The 25,193-nt window shown below is 42.4% G+C and overlaps 1 protein-coding gene and 1 long non-coding RNA gene across 3 annotated transcripts in view; one reads left to right on the top strand and one right to left on the bottom strand.

The window, feature by feature from the left end:
- Positions 1-23,459, bottom strand: part of b4galnt4a (beta-1,4-N-acetyl-galactosaminyl transferase 4a) — a 156,433-nt gene extending 132,974 nt beyond the window's left edge. The window contains exon 1 of the mRNA XM_061036546.1: positions 21,883-23,459. Within this exon, the coding sequence (XP_060892529.1) occupies positions 21,883-22,024 (142 nt within the window). The 5' untranslated portion in view covers positions 22,025-23,459. The remainder of the gene's footprint in view (positions 1-21,882) is intronic.
- Positions 1-25,193, top strand: part of LOC132973218 (uncharacterized) — a 360,126-nt gene that overhangs the window by 166,170 nt on the left and 168,763 nt on the right. The window contains exon 1 of one of the 2 annotated variants that reach the window (XR_009672974.1): positions 5,236-5,268. The exons of the other annotated variant lie outside the window; for it this stretch is intronic. This is a non-coding gene — a long non-coding RNA (uncharacterized LOC132973218). Of the gene's footprint in view, positions 1-5,235; positions 5,269-25,193 lie in introns of those variants that run through there. 2 annotated transcript variants of the gene reach the window in all.

The following is a 25,193-nucleotide window of genomic DNA, read 5'->3' as shown; positions in this document are numbered from 1 at the left end:
CTGGATCATTAACCTAAATCAGGCTCCACATAAAACATAACGCTGGTCAATTTGTCACCCTGGATCCCCCCCCTGATGTGAGCTAGTCAATGAGCCAGAGTGCTAATATACGCATAGCAGGAAAGTCATTAAGGCAAAAATATTGACTGGCGGGTATTTGTCTATAATGCAGCAACAGGATTTTACAGAGAGAGGAACAAACTCACTGACCTCTGAATTAATAATGTTAGTCTAAGAGAAAGACATAGTGATGGGTGCTCTTTATCTTCCAGGTTTTATAGCTTCTCTTTAAATGACCTTTTAATTCATGCATATATTAAAGCTCATGGCAATGTTGTGACTTTAATCCAATCACATTTGGGCTTCAAATGTCCCATTTTTTAAGCAGAAAGAAAAGCATGGCGAATAAAGAATCTGCAGAATGCGAGCGCTGTCATTGTCTCATCGTGCTACACGCTGTCCTCGGTTACATCATCCCACCCCAGCATCCTTCCTCTGGCCATGATGTGTTTCAGTGCCACCCAATGTGAGGGGAGGTGGGGTGACGGCAAGTGGGGGCCGCAGAGGGCAAACCCAGCGGGGAAATCAGAGCTCTCTCTCTTTGTGTGATTCAATATCACGCTTCTGTACCCATGAATGGACGCCAAGACATTTGAGTTCAGAGCCAAGGAAGGAGCCACGGACGCGTGAGGGCTTTAGTGAGGACCAGACGGGTTGGGATGAGCAGTGGAGCTAAGGAGCACACATGCTCGCCCTTTCTCTCTCACACACACACACACACACACACACACACACACACACACACAAAGTTATTTACTTGTGAGGAGAAATAAAAAGTTAAATAAAGAGGTAAAGTACCTTCAAGCAAATGTGTTTTAGGACTGATTTTTCAGGATGATTTTCAGAAAATGGCAAAAACAACTAAAAGTAAACAAAACATGACTCACCACAGGCTAATACATGTAAAAAAAAATCAACAATAGTTATCCTAAACCTCCGGGTGTATTCTGAATTCAGATCAGCCTGCCATACTAAACCTCTAACCCTTCTGCTCACACTCACTGACAGTCCACACGTCAGTGCCCACATCCCTCTGTGCTGCTTCTGCTGCTCTCGGCTTGGCAAGCGGCTAGGAAAGGGGAATTGTGAATTATGAAATTGGATTATGAGTCCGGGAATTCACTGAGCCCCATATTGTCTGTCAGTTGCTCCAGAGAATATCGGGGAGGGGGGAGAGAATATATTATTCTGGAAAAAAAATTGAAATAGAACAGCAAGTTAAAATCACATGCTGGTAAAATATAATAAGTGGGCGCTTTATGGGGCGCTAAAGAAAAGGAAGGTTAGGCACAAACCAAGAAGAGGTCCTTGGCAATGGTTGCCCAGCAGCGCTTGCAGAATACCATTAAAATAAATAAGTGAATGAAGAGCAGGTGTATTTATATTTATGCTGATAGAAGGAAGCGGGGTGTCACGGCCTCATGCTGTGCTGCCACTGTTTCTCTTTTCCTTTTCCATTAAAGAGTCTCAGAAACGCATTGAAGAAAGCCACAAAAAGAACCTTGCTTATGAATATTTGTCAGGAATATGAGTTCTGCCATGACTGGGTGCATTGTGTGTGTGTGTGTGTGTGTGTGTGTGTGAACAGCTTGCTCTGCTGGTTAATTGGTAGTAAAAAGCAGTAGCATAGCATAATGAGAGAATTCCCCTCTTTTGTTTTGCCGCTTGCATCGTTGTCCTCACTGATGTTCTTTGTGTCTTTGATGTGAAGCAGAGTCACCACACATTGAGAGTGTGTAGACAGGCGTGCAAAAAGATTATACTCATTAACAAAAAAAAATATTTTTCCAACCCAAGAAACAATACACACACACACACACACACACACACACACACAAAACAAATAAAAAAAAATAAGTCCAATTAATGGAATTCTTAAGTTGGCTACAAACACATCCTGATGGCTGGAAGGGATGTGCTGGTTAATGTGTGACTGCGGGTGTGTGTCCATTTACAGCATCCACATGGAGTTGGGGGGTATATGTGTTTAAGTGTGTGTGTGGTCCTGAAGCCCTATGACACCTGAATCAGAATAACTCTCCATTAGCCAATCAGAGAGGTTTTAAAGAGGAAATGCTGCAAGGACCGCCGGGAGAGACAAAACAGCAGAGAACAGAACACATTTAAAAAGGGAAAGTGCCAGAGGGTCGGGAGAAAGAGAGGTGAAGAAAACACATGTTCAGAACTACAGCCCGACCGATAAAGCAGCCAGCCCATAATATCGGCCGATGTTAGCATATCAGGTGACTATCAGTATCGGCTAATTTTATCGCAGATATGCACCGATATTACGAGATTTATCCTCCAGTCAAACAGCATTTTATTTGAGTTTCATTGTATATCACTACAGTAGTAGTTTTCTTTCACAAGCATATTGTCCTACATGGATTACAACAAGCATGATCACTCTACAGAGTGCCAAGCGGTGATGCATGTATGTTGCATTTTACTGCCCTTCCACAGAACAAGAAATGTAAAAGTGATGGAGGAGTGGAAAGAAAAGCAACTTATAATCATCTTAAATAAAAAATAAAAAATAGTCAAAATATCAGCTATAGGGTTAGGGGTTGCCTGAACTTTTTTCTGTGGGCCTGTTTTGTTTTCTTTTTATTTCAGTGGGTTCCATTAATGACTCCTCAAACTAAACAGCTCGACAAGAAATCCTAACAGGATCAAATCCATCATGGAGGCAGATGAAACCAGTGTCAACACAGACAGCTATATTTGTGGTCCAATACCACATATAATTAGAGCTCGCAGTTTTTTCATCTGGAATAGATATAATAGAGTCTTTGGTTTTTATAAGGTCAAAGAAAAGAATCTCTGTAGCGAGGTGAAAGAAGAAGGATGACACATGGTGAGAGTTTTCTGGGTTCTGCATCAGATTGTCAAACACTCAGGTTAAATGCAGGTTTGTTTTCTTTACATTCTCTGGAGGTGGTAACAAACAAGGAGGATTCACTGTCACACCAAAGCATTTGTTGTCAGTTGTGGGTCAACAGTGCAGGCATGGCAAAGACAATTCTGTCTTCACAGAGCTCTTTAATATTCAAGAAGAGTGGCGGGTTTAACAGGCTCTAGCTAGCTTGTTAATTGGTCACAGGCGAGTCCTAGTCTGAGCCTTAATCTGTTATAAAACACTTGAAGTGGAAAAGAGACTCTTTGTCCCGATTACTCACAGTTTTGCTCAGGTGCTCGCTCACTAAAGCTCTCCTGCTTTACTTTTTCCCTTCGTCTCATCTCTCCTGTTACTAACGATGTGTTCACTGTCCGTCAACTCTTCCGATGACAAACCTTAATAATGCTTCCCTGAACAGCGAAAGCCCTTCTCTTTAGGTGTGTGAATGTCTTCTGGGCATCTGTTGGTAATAACCTTCTGAGGTATGGTTATTTGATGCAGACTGACGGAAGTCAAGCATCAACAAAATAACTCCCAGAATGCAAGAGATGTCACAAGCAGATAGGTTTCCTCAATTGAGGGAAGTTTGCAAGTTTACAAGCAGGACAAAGTGAAGGTTTCACCCACATGGTTCACTCCCTGCTCTGTATTCTGGCCGGGTCTTATAGCTCCAGGGCTAAGAGAAATATTTCCTCATGAAGATGTTATCTTACTTTTTCCACTAGTGGGTAAGAAAAGGGACAAAATAAGCATGTCCTTGTATTCTCTATGACACAATTAAAACCTTAATACAGCAGAAGAAAACAAAGTAAAATTGGAAAAGGTATTTTTAATAGAGAAGCTCTCTTGTACATCTCTGTGTGCCCTCTGTGTGCTAGACCACGTTTTACATTGCTTTGAGTTGGATTATTTGACTGTTTTAATGATACATAACTTCATGTTATTCTTGTTTTTATGGCAATAACATTTCCCCAAATTATTTTTTCCAACAGCTGAAATTCCTTAAGGAAGACATCTGTCAGTTTTATTTTTGGAGATGACTCTACCCCCTTTTTAACATTTTATATTCGTGGTGGGATGTTTTGTGCTCGGTTTCAAGAGGCTGTTGTCTGCACTGACCTAAATAAAGCAACTTAATGTTGCTGAGGGTTGCAGTCAGACTCGTCTGAGCTAACAGGATGAGGTTAAAGGGGATGATCTCAGAAATGCTCACAAATGTAAACAAAAACACACGATGATTGTGGTATGGTGGATTAACAGAGCCATGGCAACAGTTTTTAGTTTGAATTTTAAAGTAAAATTCCCCCATTAATTCTTTGAGTGTAGGTGTAGATGTTAAAGTACAGTCTTAGCTGTGTATTTGCAGCTGTGTGTGTGTGTGTGTGTGTGTGTGTGTGTGTGTGTGTGCCAAATCCCATTATATAAATGACAGTGAAACCACCTGAAGCCTATATCAGCTTTCCCCTGTTACATTTTCCTGTCAGCAGGTTGACTCACACAGCTGCATGAGAGTCAGCTGAGTTTGATACCCCATCCCTATGGACGAATACACACACACACACACACACACACACACACACACACACACACACACACACACACACACACACACACACACACACACACACACACACACACACAGAACTCATCTATATGGCACTCTGTTTGATTTCAGCATACCGCATCAAACACATCTTTTCTTGTAAGTTCAGCAGCTTTTCTGCTCTGGTGGTCAAACATCCCTCTACCTTTGTCTGAAGGCATTAACAGTGATATAAGAAGATCCTCTCTATTGCAGGTAAACAATTGTATTTCCTGTAAAAAAAAACAAAAAAAAAACATGTAGCCAAACAGGTCTGTAGGTTCTTACAAGAAGCACAGTCAACATTTATGCCGTTTTCAAAATGAAGCTCAGGTTGCAGCTGGAGCCTGATGATATTCACTTTTCTCTATTCGTCACATCCCCGCTACAGCTCCTGCACCTATTCTCCTCGCAGCTGGAACTCAGGGGCCAAATCTGAATGCTTCCAGAGTCAGGTTCCCTGCAGCTTAATAGGAGGCATGCAAGAAAATTCAGCCAGAGAATGTGTGTATATGTGTCTGTTGTGTGTGTGTGTGTATGTGTGCGTGTGTGTACCCCACAGGTGCAGACTCCCACAACACCGGAAGGAAAAGAATCTAGGCAACAAAATAGGAATCCCTTGGAGCATATGAATGAGCAGAGAGTGCCTGAATAAGGGGGAGAGGGGGATAAATGGACGTGGGGGGAGGATGTGTGTGTTTGTGTGTGTGTGTGTGTGTGTGTGTGTGTGTGTGTGTGTGTGTGTATGGGCATGCGTGCCTGTGTGTGTTAGGGTGTGTATTTTCAGTGTGTGGGTACCAGCAGCATGGACCACATTTAACCCAGGGGGACCGCAGCCGATGGCAGGACACAGGTGCTACACCCTCCAGACACATCAAACACTGGCAGCATATTCACCCATAGTTAGCGGTCGAGGTGATGGTGAGAGTGACTGAGAGAAAGCTCCTAGAAAGTCACTGCCAGGCAAAGAAGCCAAACCACACCCAACTTGAATGCAGCAGAATGAGAAACACGTTTTGTTAACAGACAGAATCACACACAGGCACGACAACGCTGTTAAGCTCATTAAACGAAGACTCAAGAAAGAAATGTAGTGGATAATGTTTAGTATGAATTATTACATGTCCCATATATATATTTATGGTAATAAAGATTGTTTTGCAGCCTGGTTTGAGATGTTATAATCACTGGTTTAAATAATGCAATAACAACAACAAAGGTGTCAAGAGACAGTAGAATAAACATGTGTTCACAGCTATGTTCCTGTTCATTGAATGCATTCATCATTATGCTTCAAAGTCTTTATATATCCCATCACATGTTCACCTGAATACTTCAATGCTTTCCACATTTTCCATAGATACATCGATTACATGATGCTTAGCACTTTGTTAAACTGGAATCTGCAATAAAATCCATCCAATAGGTAACTTGCACGACACGTCACAGTGGTGCTCTGTTACCAGGTAAACAAAGCTCTGCTAAACATTTCTTCTTCAGGTTCCGTTAAGTATACCCAGCTGAGCGGAGCGTTCACCTGCACAATGAAAGAGCATGTCTCAATCTGATCGGGGCAATAAGCACAATCCACTTCAGCCTGAGATTACTTTATTTGCAGCGGCTGCGCTCAGCCTTCACAGCGAGGACTTTTTGTTGATTGGATGATTTTTTTTTTAAATATTTTTTTTATGCAGAGCACCAGCGAGCATTAAGGGCACTCAAAGAAAAACAAATTACTTTTCTATGTGTCGCCCATGCACACTGTATTTGAGAGTGTGTGTTTGAGCGTGTGTGCGTTTTGTCCTACAAGTGAGTGGGCTGAAAGCAGATTGGTATGAAGAGGCAATATAATCAGCACTCCTACTAAAGCGAGAGTGAGATAGGGAGGAGACGATAGGTCCACTATGTGTTATCACGCTGCATTGGCCCTGTTTGCGCACAGGCAGGAGCACACTATCATTTCCTCCATCACTAACTTCAGCTCGAAGAGGCCAGGTAGAAAACACTTCTGTAATCATGAAACTTATCTCTTTTCCTCCTTCATTTATCCTCAAACACACACACACACACACACACACACACACACACAGACACCTACACACATCTACACACATCTACAAAGCTGCTATATTTTAAACAGGACATAGAATCTCCTTAGTGTGCTGGGAGAGTGATTTGAAAAAGAAGCTTTTACTGCAGATGTCAGTGATACTGAATTTGCAAGAGGTGTTTTGGTGGCTTTGAACCCCCCCCCCCCCCCCCCCCCAATTAAAAGGCAGCAGAATGTTTAATAAGGACAAGATTAGGATAAGGGTTGCTTTGACACGCTGCTCTAACAATGATCATTAACTTGGCAAGCAGAAATAATGCAACGTGATGATGTAATGGCTAATTAAATTGGCATTTAAATCATGAAAAATAAAGTGACGCAGGCACACTTCGTTGTCTCCCTGATTAGGCTTGATTTGATCTAATTGAAACAACAGAGAGGTTTTGAGACAGCAATGGTGAAGAGCTGTTATCACAACTGAAGATGACAACTGGCTTCTTCATTTTTTTTTTAAAGGACTGACGGGAAGGCTGCAGAAATTTGTTTTTGTCTGAGAGAAACAAAAACAAAAAGCTAGTCATCCTTGCTCCAGATCACACAAAGATATAAACAGAAGCTCACTTCACACTTCACACTGTGTGCTGGAGTTAAAGAGGACATATTATACCACTTTTCTGCCTTTTCAAACAGTCTAAATGTGGTCTAAAGGAAACATCTGTGCTGTGCTTTGGTCAAAATATAACATGAATCAAGCACCAGAGGAGGTTTGTGACCCTGTATAAACCAGCTCTCTCAGAACGCTCCGTTTTGGTGTGTGTGTCTCTTTAAATGTAATGAGCCCCACTGAGTTTTCCTGGTAGATATCACTCGTCTTTAGTGAGAATAAAAATGGCAGACCTGCGCAAAAGTTTTGTTCTAGGCTGGAGGTGGAGTCCATGGGTGGAGATATCAGGGGAGGGGACTTTTTCACCAGAATCCAACTTGTGACATCACAAGTTGAGCAAATTTAAACAGAGCATATTTCTCTGTGTTGTAAGACTTATGCAGACAACAAACAAAGGACTGATGGGTTTGTTTCACATGTTGTGGGTCAGTAGACACTCAGGTTACCCAAAAATATGTTCCAAAACACTGTAAAAGTGGATTTTTCACAATATTTCTCCTGTAAATATTTCGTATCCATGTTAGCCCTTTTTAAATGGAGCTTCCACCTTTGGCTGGAAGATGTTTCCTGAGAAACTTGAATTATATGCGGGCGAACTCTGGTTAGGTGCTTTACCAAGGCAGTCTGGGATTTATCGGCCTATACACATACACATGTTGTCAAGCAGCAACATGTTGTCTTCACAATCCAAAACCTTCAAGTTGTTCTCTGGTGTTTACTTCAAACTTAATGCCCTATATTTGTTTTATATGTCTACAGCACACATTTTTTTTGAGTATATTTGTCTAAGCATGGTTGAGAGCCCCAGAACAAGACTCTGATTGTCTGAAGCTGACTGCGTTATTTTCAGTATGTATGTATATTTTCAGCATGTCAGCCCACAAAAAAACACAAGCCTGAAGTGAGTTATGAATCCACATATCTGTCTTCCTTTATTTCTTCCTTTGTATATATGAGTATGAGTTTACATAAGTGAACACATATTTTACATTTTAATACACCACATTACACATCTTGCTCTATCATTCAGAGCTTAATTTATGCGAGCTCTAGACTATTTTCTTTTTATTCTCAGTTCTCTCTGAAACACAATTAGACAGTCAGGAGAAGAGCTAGATCCATGTTTTATGCACATCAGCTCATTGCCCGCCCTCCTACCCCTCCCATCGATGTAAAAACAGCTCATTTCCACCTGCAGCAGCATGTTAGAGCGAGACATAATGTGAGCTGAATTGTCTTGCCTTGCTGAGGCAGGTGAATCCGCATGTCAAATGCAGCTAATTAAAAAAAAAATCCTACATTTATAGATGTAAAAAGGGATGTAACAAAAAAGAGGGATGGGATAGTTGGAGAATAATTTGAAGGAAATACAGGAGGCTGAGAAGCGAGATTTAAACAAAGAGCAACCCGGCAGGAGGGTGATGGAAGATACGAGGGCGGAGGAGGAGGTGGAAAAAAGTGTGGTGACATTAGACGTACAATGGCCTCTCTGTCAGACCGCCTTTTCAGAATGTCCTCCCTGTGACAGAATGTAAACGAGGAGATGCAGCTATGTGCACTGACATGTGAATCTCAAACTCAAGACATCGAAAAGAGTTACAGGTGCTGCCTTTACATGTACTGCCATCATTTGATATTTATAACTTTAAATTATTGTTATTCTGAAAACTATCCCTGAGTCTAATTAGAATAAGTGAATGTCTTTAAAATGCTCGACCTTTTAACCTCTAGCTAATGTGAACATTCAAACACACGGATCCAAGAGCCATTTAACCATTTTTGAGAAGAAGCACAAGGTGGATGGATGGTAGAATTATGACTATTATGTATTCGATTAAATATGGAAATAGGAGGAACTGTATTCAGGGTGAAAACAAACATTTGTAAATGGTAAATGGACTTGAGCTTGCACAGCACTTTTTTTTCTAAACACTCAAAGTGCTTTTACACCGCAGGTCACACCTACCCATTCTCACCATTCACACCGATAGAAAAGGAAGCTATGTAAAGTGGCAATCAGTATTAGCTAATCCAATTCATACACATTGGATGACATCGGACATGTGGCTGCAGGAGCGGGTGATTGAACCCCTCAACCTTTGGGTTGAAAGACAACCGACTCTACCACTTCACCACAGCCGCCCCATTTGTAAACTTCATTGTGCTTCTTCATTGTTTATATTGGCCATAGTCATACTATAGTGTCTGAAGTGCAGTGTGAGCATGGTCAAAGACAAAGGGATTTGAAATGACCACACCCAGCCGTTATGTCACCTCTCAGCTCCTTGTCTGGCATGATGGTGAAGTTTCTCCTCTCAAGGAAGTTTCAGCCTCGAGATTTTTAACAGTTACGAATGTATCATATTAATTTAGCAAGACTGACTGATACACATTTAGCATGCCAATAAACCCCTCTATTTAGCCCTGCTCAGAACAGGCTGTTTCTGTGTCTGTAGCTTTAAATGCAGGTGACCTGTGTTCGACCACGCCCTCTCTCTGGAAGGGGATGTGGCTCTGACTTTCTTGCACCATGCTCTATTGTTTACGGTGAGAAGGCAGACGCAGAGGGCAGAACAAAAACCTAGCTGTGGGAGTGTCACCCACCTGGAGGAGGGGTTACTGCCCTATGTGATGTCACAAAGGGAAAATCTCCAAACGGCCTGTTTGAGAGAAACATTTTCTGAAAAGTGGAGCAGGCCAAAGTTGGAGAGGATGGACTTTTTTTAAACAGACTAGGGTCACCTTTTAGTGTTAGAAAAACATGGTAAAGTGTATTTTGCATAATATGTGACCTTTAAGAGTCATGAATAGTCTAGAAAATCCAAAAACATTGTTAATTGTGACTTATCAGTGACTGCTTGTTTACTTTAAAAGCAGTCTCTGATCAAACTGTGACAGTTCATTTTACTGTGTCTGTTCTGCCTTCAACTTTTCCCCACAGTGTTTTCCACAAATTAAACTTTTTATTAGAAGAAGCATTAAAAGGGAAGCTTAGACAGATTAAGTTGAAACTTTAACTGAGCTACATCAACAATCGTGATATCTTTGTATTAACTGATTTAGTTTGATAAAGACAGTGTAGAAATAAACAAGATGTTTGCTTTTCAGGGAATCCAAAACAGGGAATTTAACAGCAGTGAACTAAAGTGAATCAAATTAATGAAGGGATGTTAAAATTCAGAGCACACTGGCGAACGCTGCTCTCAAAGCAAGTATGCACAGTTGTACAAACACAGCAGTAGAGCAAACTGGAACATTTTCTCTTCAAGGTTTTTTTTCCTCATGATTGGCCGTAATAGGAAAAAAAAGGGAACACTGTTTGTCAGGCCTCAGACAGCGACGCAGCGCTCCTTCACAAAGCGGCTCTCAGGGCAATCAGGCTGGCAAGGCCGACGCAAAACAAAAGAATGACATAGTGTGGCCCTTGTCCTTCTCTCGCCTCCTCCGATACTCCTACACTTCTCGCAGGAGGGGGAAAAAAAATCAGATAAAGGCGGAGACAGAGAGATGTAAGAGATTACTCGGATCATGGGTGGAACGAGAGGAGATGGTGTGTAAGACAGGAGGGAAAAATGCAATGGTACGAGATAAAAGAAGTCAAGAAGAGAAAATATACTTTTCTGTTCCACTGACTATCACATTTGTGACTTTCTTATGTTTCTATTTACAATCCGAGGGTTTCTTCTTATCTAAATGGAAGCCCCACATGTAAGTGAAAGCTCTCAAATGACAAAAAAACCTTGAACTTCGATTGAACTTCGAACTCGATGCTTGATTGTAACACAGCAAGCTTTATAAATGGAGATTCATTCTTATCTCACCTCCAGATCTAGTTCAACAAATGTGTAAATATTCATCAGTGGGCATTGGAAAGTAAGAATGCAAACAGAAGTGATTTTAAAAGAAAGTGAAAAGGAAAAGGCACGGAAATACAGAGAGATGTGCACTCAGGGACGGCCATCATACGGTCAATTTACTCTCTTATATCAAGTTTATCCATTTTTACGACTTTTAAAAAAGAGCGGTGGGGGGCGGAAAAATGCACAAAGCTGATTACAATGCAGCCAATATCCCCATCTCTGAAAAATCCAGCTCTTTGGTCCTGAGGTTTACCGGTCCCTCTCCTCTGATCCTTTCTCTGTCTTTGTTGCGAGCCAGCACAGCCTGGAGGAGAGGTGACCTTTTCCATTAACCACCGCTACAGAAGGCTCATTCTGAGCAGCAGGGAGCGCACAGCCACAAACTCTTTGATGATTGATTGAAATCCTGCAGGGTCTGGATCACTTACAGTAAGGCAACACCAGAGCTGATACAGCCCCGGCGCTGCACAGAGACCCTATGAAAGAAAATCCGTCTGCAGAGGTGGGGAGTAAAGAGCGGAACTGAAGTCTGGGCGCATGGAAACTGACGATCCCATCATGACAGGGATCGTCTGCAGTCGATACCCACACCTGACATTTGTCTCGCTGGTGCTTCTCCTTTTATACCTTTTGCTCTTTCTTAAAACTCTCTGCTTTCTGATTCCCACGATTTTATTCTGAGGAAATTAGTTCATTGACCGCCTTCATGCCATTGTTCAACAGTGTGATTGCTGCATTATTACACAGCCCTGATGCACAAGGTGACTTCCCAATAATGGATTTACACAGTGTTGTGATGTGTACAAATCAGAATAAGAAGCGCAGCTCCATGCAGATTAAACTGCTTGTGCGCCCTGAAGGGCTGCAGTCACAGCCACATCCTTCTCCGGTGCATCCTGCTGCATGTCCCACCTGTTGCATGAGAAGGGTGTCCTTCTTCTGCCCTGCACCCCACACCCCCAAAAATGCATGTGCCTTGCTTGCAGCGAGTGTGCCAGCAGGCAGACAGTGCCATCATTCAGCTGCTTCCTCTTCTGCTCGGCTAAACACCGGGGCTAAAGTGCAGACGGCGGGGAGTTTGGTTGGGAACACACTCACAGATAGTTACAATAACACTGAGAGAAGAAAAAAAAACAGACTACTTCACACATTCACTATCCCCCTTCTTTGACACTTCTTTGACTACCCCCCTTTCTTCTGTTTCACTCAATAACCCCTCACACACCAATACAGACAAATCTCCTGCGGCACGGCGGTGGCAGAGGGCCAGGATTGTCATCTGCATGGGGCAGATCTGGTACCTCGATGGCGGCTCGTTAGGCAGGCCAACACAAATTTCATTAACCCAGAGGTTAACACACTCTGGACGAGTGTTTGTCCAATGCTTCCAACGTTGCCTCCCTACATCTCTCCATCCAATATTCACATCTGTTAGTCCTACATGTACACTGACAGGGCTGTGAAGCAGACATCGAGCGTTTTACACTCAAATTACAAGACGTTTAAAATCATTCTCGCTCATTCTCACTGGCAGAAATGATTTGTGTGAAATGTCTATAATTAGAAGATCTTAGAATAATTGATCTGTTATGTTTGGATATAATATGCAATAGTGTCGATAAGGGGGAAATAAACATCAGGGCATTCAATTGATTTTCTCAGAAATTTGAATACTAAAAAGTCAACAAGTCTTTATCCTTACTATGTCTTCACCTCCAGCAGATAGATCCTACAGCTTCTGTGCACGTGGAGGCACTATAATAGGCAGGGGTGTGAGTTGTTACTGGGATATCATTCATCATATCCCACTGTGGGATTACCCACAGTGGGATATTTACTGGGTTGGTCAGATAAGCTTTGGTGTAGATTGACGGTTGAGCTTCTGACAGTCCCCTTCACATCTCCCCAGACAGAAGCTAACAACCAGCTGCCTGCGATACTGTATGTGTACACTTTCATGATCCGGCCTTCTAAATGAAATAAGACGTCACAGAACCAGTCTCTTCAAATGAAATGACTTCTTATATGTAATGCAGTTAAGCTTTATTGGTATGGTTATATCAAATCCTTTCTCTCGAGGATGGCGAAGACGGATGCACAAATCAAAAGATTCCAGTGTTCAATAATGTGATCACAACACTGAAAACATCCAGATTCCTGCAGCAATAACTTCTGTCTGCAAACTGAATTATGTGCTTGTACAATATCAGAAATATTCCTGTTAAGCAAGCCCACCATATGGGCTCTGAAGAATATAAATCACCACATTAGTACGGCGACATTTTCATTTTTACACTCCTTTCAGAAATGAAAGCTTTTTTTCCTCGGTTTTCATCTGATTAACAGCGCTCTTCCACAGTCATATGAAAGGCCCAGCAGTGTTAAATTGAAGTCATATTTAAAAAGCCTCACCACCCAGGTAGGTGGCTCACGGGTGTCGCGGCTAGAACATGCCCAAACCACTGTGTTGACGTAGACTTGTAGTCTGCGCCCACGCTGGGCTTGTTGTCCTAAAAAAAAAAAAAGGCTGCTAAATTCAACTCAGAAATAAACCTCAGATATTCAACATGACTGCCACGGAAATTGTTTTTATTTTATTTAGCATGTAGGTTATTTATGTATTTTTGTTCCGTCCTTTCCTTCTTCCATTAACAACTGTTCCGTTTCATCAAACATGCAAGTGCAGCTGCATTATTCACAAATCTGAAACAGGTAATTGCTGATATTCATTGTTGCATAAATAAAACATAACATGAAAAAAAAGGTGCAGTGTTTGTTTTTACACACAACCGGGTGGTGTCTGCTAACGTTTTTCCGGCAGAGTGGATCCAGCCGAGGAAAGGGCTGACCGACCGTGAGAACTACAAGAGCTAAAATTAGGCAAAATGACATCGGAGGGCATGGTTACCATGACAGCGAGCCAGCCTGAGGGTGTTGCAGCTTAGATACAACAAGCCGAATCAAACTTGATACTCGACTGTAACTGTATCCAAGTGTTTGGATGGAAGTGTGTGGTTTTTTAGCAGTCCTCTCAACTCCAGATAATAATACAGCACAACAACGCTGCATCCACAAATGTCACAAATGTTTTATTTTTAGTCTCACTAGATATACATTTAAGCCTGCACAATATCGACTCCAACCACATCGCTCTTGATAAAATCAGCGTCATAACATCCCACCAGCACAGCACGTTCCTGTCCCATATGTTGTCTCCATGGGCAACCAGGCAGCCAATCTGTCGAGGCCCCTGAGACTTCCCCTCTCCGACTTTCTCCTTCTCCCGACAGAGCTGTGATGATACAAGATGTGTGCGTGTATTATGTGCCGTTTTACAAACACAGGCAGCATATTACTGCGTTTGTGAGTGTATGCATTTTTTGTGTGTGTGCCTCCACATTGCAATCATGGTTAATCAATAGGGGCCTGTGTACAGCAGCCAGCCTCCTCAGTGGACCTGTTGATGCCGGAAAACAGGGGGGCTGTTGTACAACTGGGTGGCCGCATAAATGTGGCACTCATCGAATATGCACCGCAGCGCTGCCTGCCAACACACTTTCTCATTGAAATTCTGATTCAATAAGGCCAGCCCGGCTAGTGTGCAATCTGAGAACTATTTAATTACATCTTTTTTTTAACTTTCCTTCGTCATCATGTACAACAGCTACCTTGACTTTTTCAGGAAATATAAGATAATGCTCCACGAAAACACCCACACATTGACAAAAAGTCCCGTCGGTATTACTCATTGTGCTGTAATTATGTTTTTCTGACCGGCCTTTGCATAAATGAAAGAGGCATGCGGGATTGTGTAAGTGAAACAAACACAAAGCTATTTTACAGTTTTCTGTGGTTCAGATATGATGTGAGGAAACACTTGTTGCCTGCCATATTCTGCTCAAGCAGTTTCATAAAGTCACTTTGATACCAGGTAGTCAGTTCCTTCACTTCGTGAGAACAGGTTTGTGAAAGCCATTGGCTCCAAATCACATACCCGTTCACTACTACTACTACTACTACTACTACTACTACTACTATTACTAAACCACACAAGTGTGGCTCACTTGAGCATCAACTGGCTCTCTCCCTCTCCTCAACACACATGAACTTAAGCAGTTGTGCAGTGGGTCGGGGGAGAGCACCGTCTGAAACACAGTCATTCCCAAGCATAGACCATAACTGGGCAGCCTGCCCACCTATATTTACTGCCTTACAAATATATTGGGCAACCATTTAAGCATTTCTCTAATATTAATCCATATAAGATCTACATCCACAGTCAATATACTAATAGACAATCTTAACTCTATCTCGGCTCGACGTGTTGCCAGTGGCATCTAACACATACTCCGAATTCAGCACTATTAGTTTTGGATTGTTTCCGTAGTTATGTGATGAGCAACAAGCGTGATAACAAATAGGACTGCAGAACACATCAAGCGTGCGTTGGGATACTTACGTGATTTTTTAAAACTCACCTGTGAAAATTGTCATGAAAATCAAACACTCACAGACACATAGAAACAGTAGGAGGACGGAACAAGCTGTGTGTATAAAGAGAGGAGAGGTGCACATACGTGGGAATAATGTAACTGAAGGGGAGCAAGGTGAAGAGATTAAAGATGTTTGTGAATAAACTCTCAGAATTTGACATTTTCACACTTAAAAATAATAGAAATCAAGTATATCCTCTGAAAATAACTCTGTGAGTCATGACTGTCTACAATGGGTGTAACACCCGAGTCCCACTGTCTGTGATGTTTTCCTAGCCGTAGCTTCACTTTGTTTACATCGCCGGGACGGCCGGCCGGCTCCTCCCCTCACGTATAAAAGTTGTTTAATTGAGGGACTAGAGAAAAGAAGAATTACATACTGTACTCACTGCTTAATTGAATGTCACGTAAGCGTTTCTAGATCACGGCCATTTGGGGTAAATTTACATGCAGTGTGAAGATACGAGCATAATAAAGATCGCTAGCATTAGCATGCTAACACAACAATGCAGCGCGAGTTGTTTTGGTTTCATGCCGGTGCTCAAGGGCGACATCTGCTGGATCAAAAAAATCGCACATTAAGTCTTTAATGTGCCTGAATGAGGTACGTTTCTCCTGAACCTTTAATAAATGTGTTGTTGACGAGTAATAAAATGTGCTTTCCCTTTCCTAACAGTGCATATGGAGTGGGTAGTGGTGTAATACAAAATGATTGTGTACTGCGAGCATTATGAGAAAGGGAACCTCTGCTATCAATTCGCACTACAGTACCATTTTTCGAGTAAAACAGCACAATTTTGCGGACCAACAGCAACAGGTATTTTTCAGCTTTTATTGCTCCGGAGCCTTAAAACCTTTATATGAGCTTTATGCTGTATGTGCTATATATGAGAACCAGAGTGAGTCTCGTGCATCATCCCAGTTATTATCACATTGGAATGCATTTCTTTCTCGTTATCCACAACCCGTGAAGTCCTCTCATCACGTGTAACTCTCTCTCTCTGCCTGTTGGAGTGCTCCTCCATCTGTCCGTATACATCGCAGCATAAAGACCTGGAGCAGCTCTTTCTTTCTCACTTCTTTTGGACTCAAAAGCAGCGATCGCATCATTTAACTTCTTTTCACTGCAGTTCCACTTGAGCCAGCTGTCTTTTTCTCCTCTAATCAAGCGTTCAACCGTTTCTTCGATCAATTGACTTACGGTCCGGTTACCCTCTTCCATGTAAGAAGAGGAATCATTAAGTATTGACATGTGTCTTATTGTCAGTGAAATCAGTTTAGAGCGCTGTATTTTTTAAATAAAAATATCGATATTTGGGGGCAAACGTATTGATAATTGGATTACACATGTCAGGACGATGATATATGGCCTTTTAGATATTTTGTCCCATCCATACCGTAAAGCAGTGAAGTGACACGATCACACCGACTGGATAAGAAAGGACTGTTTCATTGCATTATAGAGAATCTATGATGATAATTTGCAGAAGAGCGAGAGAAAGGAAACTGGAGTTCAAATTTGACTGAGTAGACAAAAAGTTAAAGCAACATTCATAATGTTGTCTTGTTGTTGAAAACCCACATCTTATCTCTTGCCCTGTTCAGTAGTGTTCTAAAAACAGGAAATGCGGTCCTGCTATCTTTTAAACATCAGACATATCTTCACAGTGAATCTTTTTCATGGAAAACGTAGAAAAAGACACTTCCTGTCTGCATGCTGCCAAATCCTTTGACCTGAGAGTAGTAGTGACAAGCATTAAAATAATCAAACAGAAATATTATTCATTCTTCCAGATAGTTTTGTTTGCTTTTGTATGTCATAAAGAGAGGCCTTAGTGTTTATTTGAGTGTGTTTCATGACCAAATAAAACTCCTCACAGTATGCTCAACGTTATGAATAAATCCCCCACCACCACCAAAGTTTCAAAATGTGTGATGGTAAATGTTGCTTGTTCTACACTACTTCTCACAATGCATTGTGTAATTATAGAGTCTGATATTATAATTCTAACTAAATTCCTTTTATAATGTGCTATAGATGATAGTGAGTAGTGCGATTTTGGACAGAGCCTTTTGTTTTTAGTGATTTGTGTGTTCTCCTCTTCACTAAAAGGTGAGCAGACCACTCATCACACGTCTGCGTATCACACCACTCTTTCCTGTATTGAATAATTTAGAAAATGACAGGCTGTTTAAGTTCAGCTGCGGTTGCTTCAGTGCTGTGAGTGATGACGCTTGATTGCAACTGACTTCTTTGTCTACACACAGAAACAATGGTGGGATATTGGTGAACGCTTGTGACTTTTAAGTAAAGAAGTGTGCATCTATTGATAGTCAATGTTTTTGTTTGCTATAGAGTGAGTAAAACACAGGCTAGTTCAAGAGAGTCATGGCTCCTCTAAACACAGAGGGATTTAACAGAAATATAGATCACAATGCTAACTCGCACTGCACACCTAACCTGTCGGCAAAACATTCTGGAAAAAAACATTTGAATCATTTTTGGGGGGGCTGTAAAGTGCTCTCCTTTCAGTAATTATTATCCTTTTCTCTCCAAGCTGTGCCGGCACGCCAACATGAACCGTATGCATCTTGTCAAGAGAACCTACATTCATTCAAGAAGTGATTAAGTGAATCTGCAAACCATTCCGCACCAGAATATATATATACCCTGTGACTGGAGTCAGTGTATAGACTGTATGCAAGTGACAGTTACGATCTCTGTGCAACTGTCCTAAGAGGAAATTTGGTCCCTGGAATACTGTTTGAAGACCAAATGCTACGCCAGAAGTTATGGTGGTGGGCCCGCAACAAACCGTAACTCTCCTGGTAGCTTTTTAGCTCCAAACAGTGTTTCGGAGACCTATTTTTTCATCGAGTAAATTTTGTGTTTTTAGTTCAGAAAATATAGCATAGAATTGTTTCACTTCTCCAACTTTCAAATTTCACTACCAAATCTACGTAGTGCACCTTTAACAGGGAGGGATGAACACATTACAACAAGTAGAGCTGTTGGCTTGATCCACCAAGGAGGAAGCATTGTTCCATAAGAGGAAAAGAAAAAGGCTACAAACTCTTTTCGATGTCTTAACTCCTTCAAAAAAAAAGACTTTTCAAATGTTTAAAAGATGTAGTAACCGTGTGTGTTAGCTCTTCATGATGCTCATTCGGTGCAAAACACTGTTTACAATGTGTAAAAAACAGAGTCTTCGGGGGTTCCATTAAGGAGAGTTCACCTTAAGTTTCAGGCCTGTGCTCCCTCATTATGTGGAGCCAGTGAAGCAACACACGGGCGCACTGAGGGGAGTAAACTGAAGTTTGAAACAGATTGAGTATAAACTCACCTGCTGCAAACGGCCTCCGACACACTTCTTAAATCATTATTCACAATTAGATAGACGCTGGCCTCAACGGGGCACTTGACGCCAAGATGTTTACATTTCTCATAAGTCTGTTGGTTACACGCCAACGAGACATTATCTAGTGGCTGAAGCACTCGCAGCAATCTGCCTGATGTGTGTGTGTGCTCGCTCAAGGAGAGTATCTGCCGGAGAGACAAATCAAATTTCCTTCTAAATTGGGACAAGCGGAATGGAAATTTGACAAATTGTCATTTCATATTCAAATAAGGGAGAACTCAGGCCAAAGATGAAATTACATTATTTCTACCTGGCCCCGCACCTCAGCGCTTACAATCAATGAGGATTCGTGTGTGGAGAGAATACTGCCAGCCTGATATGAATATTTACACACTTCATGGAGCCCCAGTTTCAGTAATGGCTACGTCTCACTTAGAAAGCCTCGGTGCGAGAGCGGACATGTTATTCATAAGAGGTTAAGTGAGTTGACCTGCTCAGATGCCTGCTAAATGGAAGACAGTCAATTAGGCACACAGACCGGCACAGACCAGCAGAACAACTTCCTTCCTTCCTCATCAGACCAGTCACTGAGGGTTACATGACTATTAGTGGGGATTCTTAAAATAAGGAAAGCAGTGATGAAGAAAAGCTGAGTGGGTCCGGCTCTGTGATTTGTGAGGATCAAAGTGGTTGGCGTACAGTACTGTGATGCGAGTTGACTTGAAATCAGCAGCAAGTCTGCAGATACAGCAGATTCACAAAGTTTAAGGAATGTTTAATGCACTGATATCAAGTAATTCTGCTCGTCTATCTCCTCCCTCCTCTAAACTTCCTTTGCCCTGCCTGTCGCAGCAGATGGCTGTATATCCACCAATGAGTCTGGTTCTGCCTGCTAAAGGAAGGTTTTCCTTGCCACTGTTGTCAAATGCTTGAAGGATTAATGTCCAGTCCATGTCCTAAAGAATACTAGAAAGAGAAAAAGTCTGTCCCTTCCCATGTCATATAATAACTTCTGTGTTGTTTTGCTGCTTTTTTTTTTATAGTGCCGTGCAATTTAATAACCACGTTAAACATTACATTATATTTTAATCTTTCTGAGGCTTGTGCTCTACATTTTTGTTCACTTTTCTACGAAATTCAGCCACATAAATCCAGGTTATGGCTGAACAATAAATCCCACTTCCATCGTCATTGCATTATGATAATGATATAAATGTATCGCAAAAAGAGTGCAATGTTAAGACAAGGACATTTCATGTGTCATCATTGCCATGCATTCACTCCCATCATGGGAAATGGGCCGTGCATTTGACCAACCAGGTCAGCAACAAGACACAAAAGGTGTATTGAGATCCCCAATTTGCATGTTCCAATAATATACTTCATAAAGTCAACAGAAGCTTAATCCAGGGTGGAAGATTATATTTCATAAATGTGGACTTTCCTGCCAGGACACTTGGTTGCCTATTCCCATCCTTAATCCTGACACAAACTCACAATCATTTCAAATGCAGTTCACTAAATGCAACACAGCAGCAGACCAACGTCAGTCTGTGACTGATAAGCCTGGTGTGAGTGTGCCCTTAACTCTCACCGTCAGGAAACTAAATGTGGGCCGTCGCAGGGAAAACCCCAGGGCTGAGAACAAGAGACAATAACTTGATCCTTGTCTGTTAGTGTATAATGTGTGCATGTGCTCGGGTGCACTCTTCAAGGACATCATAATCATTGAGTTGCCTATCACTTTACACAGACAGCTGCAGGAGAGAGGGTACACCATCATCCCAAGTTAAATCTGTTGTAGGTGAGTCGACGTTACATAATCCAACACGTTTAATCCGTATATTCTACATTAATAGTTCTACTCGACGTCTCACTGAGCGGATGAATTTGATCAAGTACTAAAGCAGCAGGTGGAAATCTGTCTCCCGCGCTGTACTCACCCAGCCGGGATATTTTTCAAAGTCTGACTGGCGTAGCTGTGACCTCTGAGGCCACCTTCATGAACAGCCCTTTGATTATTAATGTTGAAGGCGGAGGTCTGGCTTACGACCCAGGCCAACACCGCGCTGCTCTTTACCGAGCTGGAGAAGGAAACCGTTGTTAATTTATGAGACATGCTGCCTCTCTGTGTCACTTCCAGCATATCTGGAAGCACCCATCATTCAGTATGGCAGTTAGTCTCCGGGACACATTTGACATCAATACAACACAGAATCCTAATGAAAGGACTTCATATAAGTCTGGTTTTTTTTTTACTGACTGAAAACAACTAAATGAATGTTTCACCAAATCATTTGATAATCAATGAATCATTCTAAAGGTATGTCCTGCAAAAATGACAAACATTTGCTGGCTCCAGATTCTTAAACGTAAGGATTTGCTGCTTTACTTTCTTGTTTCTGACAGCAAAGGAAGAGTTTTTTGGGGTTTGACAGTTAGTTCTAAAAAAAAAAGGAATTTGAAGACGCAAGTTTGGGTTCCAGGAAACTGATGAGCAAGTCACAAAATATGACACTTTACAGGCTACGAAATGATTTATCGAATGATCTCGTTCCTCATGGTCTCGTCTGCTTATGCTTGCTTGCAACCTTTTAGTTTTGCCTACTATGCAAAACATAAAATGTTGTCCTTAGACCAGTTATTATGTTGACAACCAAGAGTGTCATGCTTTAGTTTATAGCATATTGTCCCCTCAGGTGTGACATTAACATTCCTATAATATCCCTGTCGGGGCCAACTGCACTCAGTAGTGGCTTTATAGTGATGTTACTCGAGTTAATAGCAGTATTACACTATAGTTTATGGTATAACCTGCTGAGATGTCACTACAGTATTCATAGGAGGCTGTGAGTTCATATCCATCTAGACCTGCAGAACTTGGATGCGGAATGACTCTCTCACTCAAAGCCTACCTTTCCCGTAGTTGAAGTGGAGTTTGATGGTCTTTCCCTGGTTGATGTGCAGGTAGGTGAACCACACGGCGGAGGTGAGCAGAACCAGCAGCAGCAGGAGCTTGAACTGCTTCCGGATCTTCTTCACGGGGAAGCGCAGCATCCTGGCACAACCATCCTCCGGTAGCCGCCCGGTAGAGAGTCAAAACGGGTCCGGGAAAGTGCTCGTTTCGGACTGCTGCCGCTGCTGCTTTGTGTTTGATTCCTGTCTGTCTGCAGCCTCTACACTGACAGGCAACTTCTCCCGGTCACAGCCGCGGCATGTGACCGGCCAGTGAAACAGGGAGTGTTAACTACAGACAGCTTAAAGCGCGTCTCATTCCCCCGGATCCACGGGCTGACAGCAGCGCCAAACGCGTCGTATCCTCAGATGTGGCTCCAAACACCTCTGTGGTAGTCATTGCTTATGAATGCAGCCCGGTTTACCCCCCTTTTCCTCTATGAATAGCGTGGCTTGTAAACAGGCAGTCCGTGCTGGAGGCGGGCCGGGGCACCAGGGAAAAGGCTGCGGATCAAAAGCCGCTAAGTTCAGTTAAGACTGTGACCAAGAGAGCAAAATAGCAGTCCGGCGATAATCTACACAAATCCCCTGTGGCTCAAGCCTTTGCTGACACCGAGGCGCTGATTATTTTATCGGCTACTCAAGGATGATCCCTGAGCAAGGGTCTAGCGCAAAGTACCGTAGAAGAAGAAGAGAAATGTAGTTTCCACGTGAAGACGTGATCGGACAGAGCATCTTCAAACCACTTCCTACAGAAAAGACGGCGGGGGGTTGGGGGGGGGAGACTTCTTTCAAGATGAGTGCAAATGCAATTAAAGGGCTCTTCCGGAAATTCTTTGCCGGAGTGGCAGGTGCGAAGGTAACCTGATGAGGGAGAGAGGGGAAGGTGTCACATCCCTCTGCGCTCCATCTATTGTCGAACACGGCTGAAACTGACACTCCGGCTTTCCAATGGAGGGACTCAGATGGAGCGCGTTTTTTATTGAAGTCCTGGGAGAGGAGGGGCGATCAGCTGTCATCCTCACGCTCGGGCTGGTGTGAAGCCCCGCGACGGGTAAATAAACCAGTGCGGGTTGAAAACTGTGGCTGATCCATGGCGAGTGGTGGTTGACAGAGATACTTCAACGTGGCAGCCCGATTTGAGAATCCAGGGAACAGGGGGTCCATGTGCTCCCTCCGGTTATCTCGCGGCAGGTGCGTTTCAGCCAATTCTCCCCAAAGTGTCTGCGACGTGCGAAGACCACAAGCAAATAACCTCATCCGGATCAAACTAATAAACAATGGTATAAAAGGGCTAGCTGCGATGCACTGCTCCGTGTTGTTATTCTTGCATGAGCTTTTCTCCCTTTAAAACGCCGCAATAGCATCGTGCAGCCCGCTTGTCACCGCGCGCAGGGAGAAAAAACAGCCGAGCTCCAGGAAGGGTGAAGCGGAGAAACCTGCAACCGGCAGCGACAGATCCAGGAGGGACCATGGTTTTCTTTTTTTGTTTTTGCAACAATGAAACACGTAGAGGTGTCTTCTTTCACTGCACACAGCCCTGTACGCCCATCAATTGAGCATCTTAACGGTGCAGAGCAACCTACCCTGAGAGGACAGGGAGTGACGAGTCTGGCAGCCAATGACAGCCCTGCAAATGGTTCAGAGGAGGCGGGACGACAAGGTTTCCCCCCATACCGCCGCTTTGTACTAGTGTAATCTATCATCCAATGGCTGAACGCACATCCTCAAACTTGTACAGATTTCTTGTGTGCAATTTCCCTCTGAATTCAAGGCCCTATGTTAATTAGATAAACAATGATAAGTCGTTTTGCAGGTATGAAGAAATAACTCAATATATCAAACTACAATAATAAATGTTTGCATAGAATAAAATGGCATTGTACCAGCTACAGTGGCTGCTTAACGCACCCTAAGAATATTTATTACAACTGTGTTTGAAACAAATCGCATCATTTCAAGAGCGTTTTCTCCACATATCACCTTTGAAGTTGAGTCCATATAATTGTATGATCATTTATATAAGACTTCAAGAAAAGGTAAATTATTCATTATTCTTTATGTTCATTCAATTTAGCTGAAACAACATTTTCTAAATTGACTTTGCAGTTCATTACACAGCTCGTTAGCAGGTGTGTGAGTGTGCGTGTGCGTGTGCGTGCGTGTGTGTGTGTGTGTGTGTGTGTGTGCGCGCGCGCGCGTGTGTGTGTGCGCGTGTGTGCAGATAGCCCGCTTATGCACTCGCGCAAGACTGCCACCCTGTGGTAAAATAAAGAACAGCAATGACAACATGAAGTGAGAAACAGAGTGTTTGGTCATCACCTACTTTATTAAAAATCATATGAGCCTGAACATCTCACCACAATTCAAATAGGCTGACTATGCTTGAATATAATTCCTATCAGTGAGCATGCTCAACACCTGGACCCGGGGGCGCCTGGACACCTGAAACGAAGACCACTGGTCATAACATTAAACTACACAAATGTGGGAATGAAGTTTTTTTTTTTTAAAAGCCTTTTATATAACCTCTATAGAATAGGTCTTCTTTTCAATGTGGCTTTCACTTAAGGCTGACGATAAATCATTAAGTTTATCCCCAGCTAAATACAAATGTGGTTATCCAGCTGTAGCTATTGATGCCATTATGAATCTAGATCAAGGATCAAACGGCACAGAACCTGCCCTATAAGTATATGACCTCAATTTACTTTGTTCCAGCTGTGCCTTCTGAATCAGTCGTGCCACAAACCATAATCCCCTGTCTCTGTGGATTATTAATGTAATCTTCAGAGCAAACACCGAGCGTAAATGACACGCTTAGGTATTCATCTGGGCCGTATTGAAATGCATGCTTGTTGAATAGACAAACATCATTCATGCTGAGACCAAAAAACTTCACGGCACTCACCTTGCTTGGGTTGTTGCAGGGAAAACTGAAGGTATTTCATCACGCACGCTCACTCAGTTTTGAAAGTCACCCAGAGTGTGTAATCAAATAGTTTTATGTACTGTTTTTTTTTCTATATTCTCTTGGGACATTATCATGGGCCTGTTGAGGTCCAATACTCTTCCTCTTTGTGTTTGATCATCAGACTTGTTTTTGTCAGTGTGAAGCCAAAAACAAGTCTGTCTTCCACTGCAGTGTACCTGATATAATGCTCTGCTGTTATTTCTGTTTCATCCACAGGCAGGCAAGCTTCCAATGCAAGGCAAGTGACCCCTACACGGTTATCTCAAATTACAACTAGACCATTAAATTCTCAAACTG

This window comes from Labrus mixtus, chromosome 4 (genome assembly GCF_963584025.1).
Source record: "Labrus mixtus chromosome 4, fLabMix1.1, whole genome shotgun sequence".
In the NCBI taxonomy this organism is placed as follows: Eukaryota; Metazoa; Chordata; class Actinopteri; order Labriformes; family Labridae; genus Labrus; species Labrus mixtus.
This window is presented reverse-complemented; position numbering and strand designations above follow the sequence as displayed.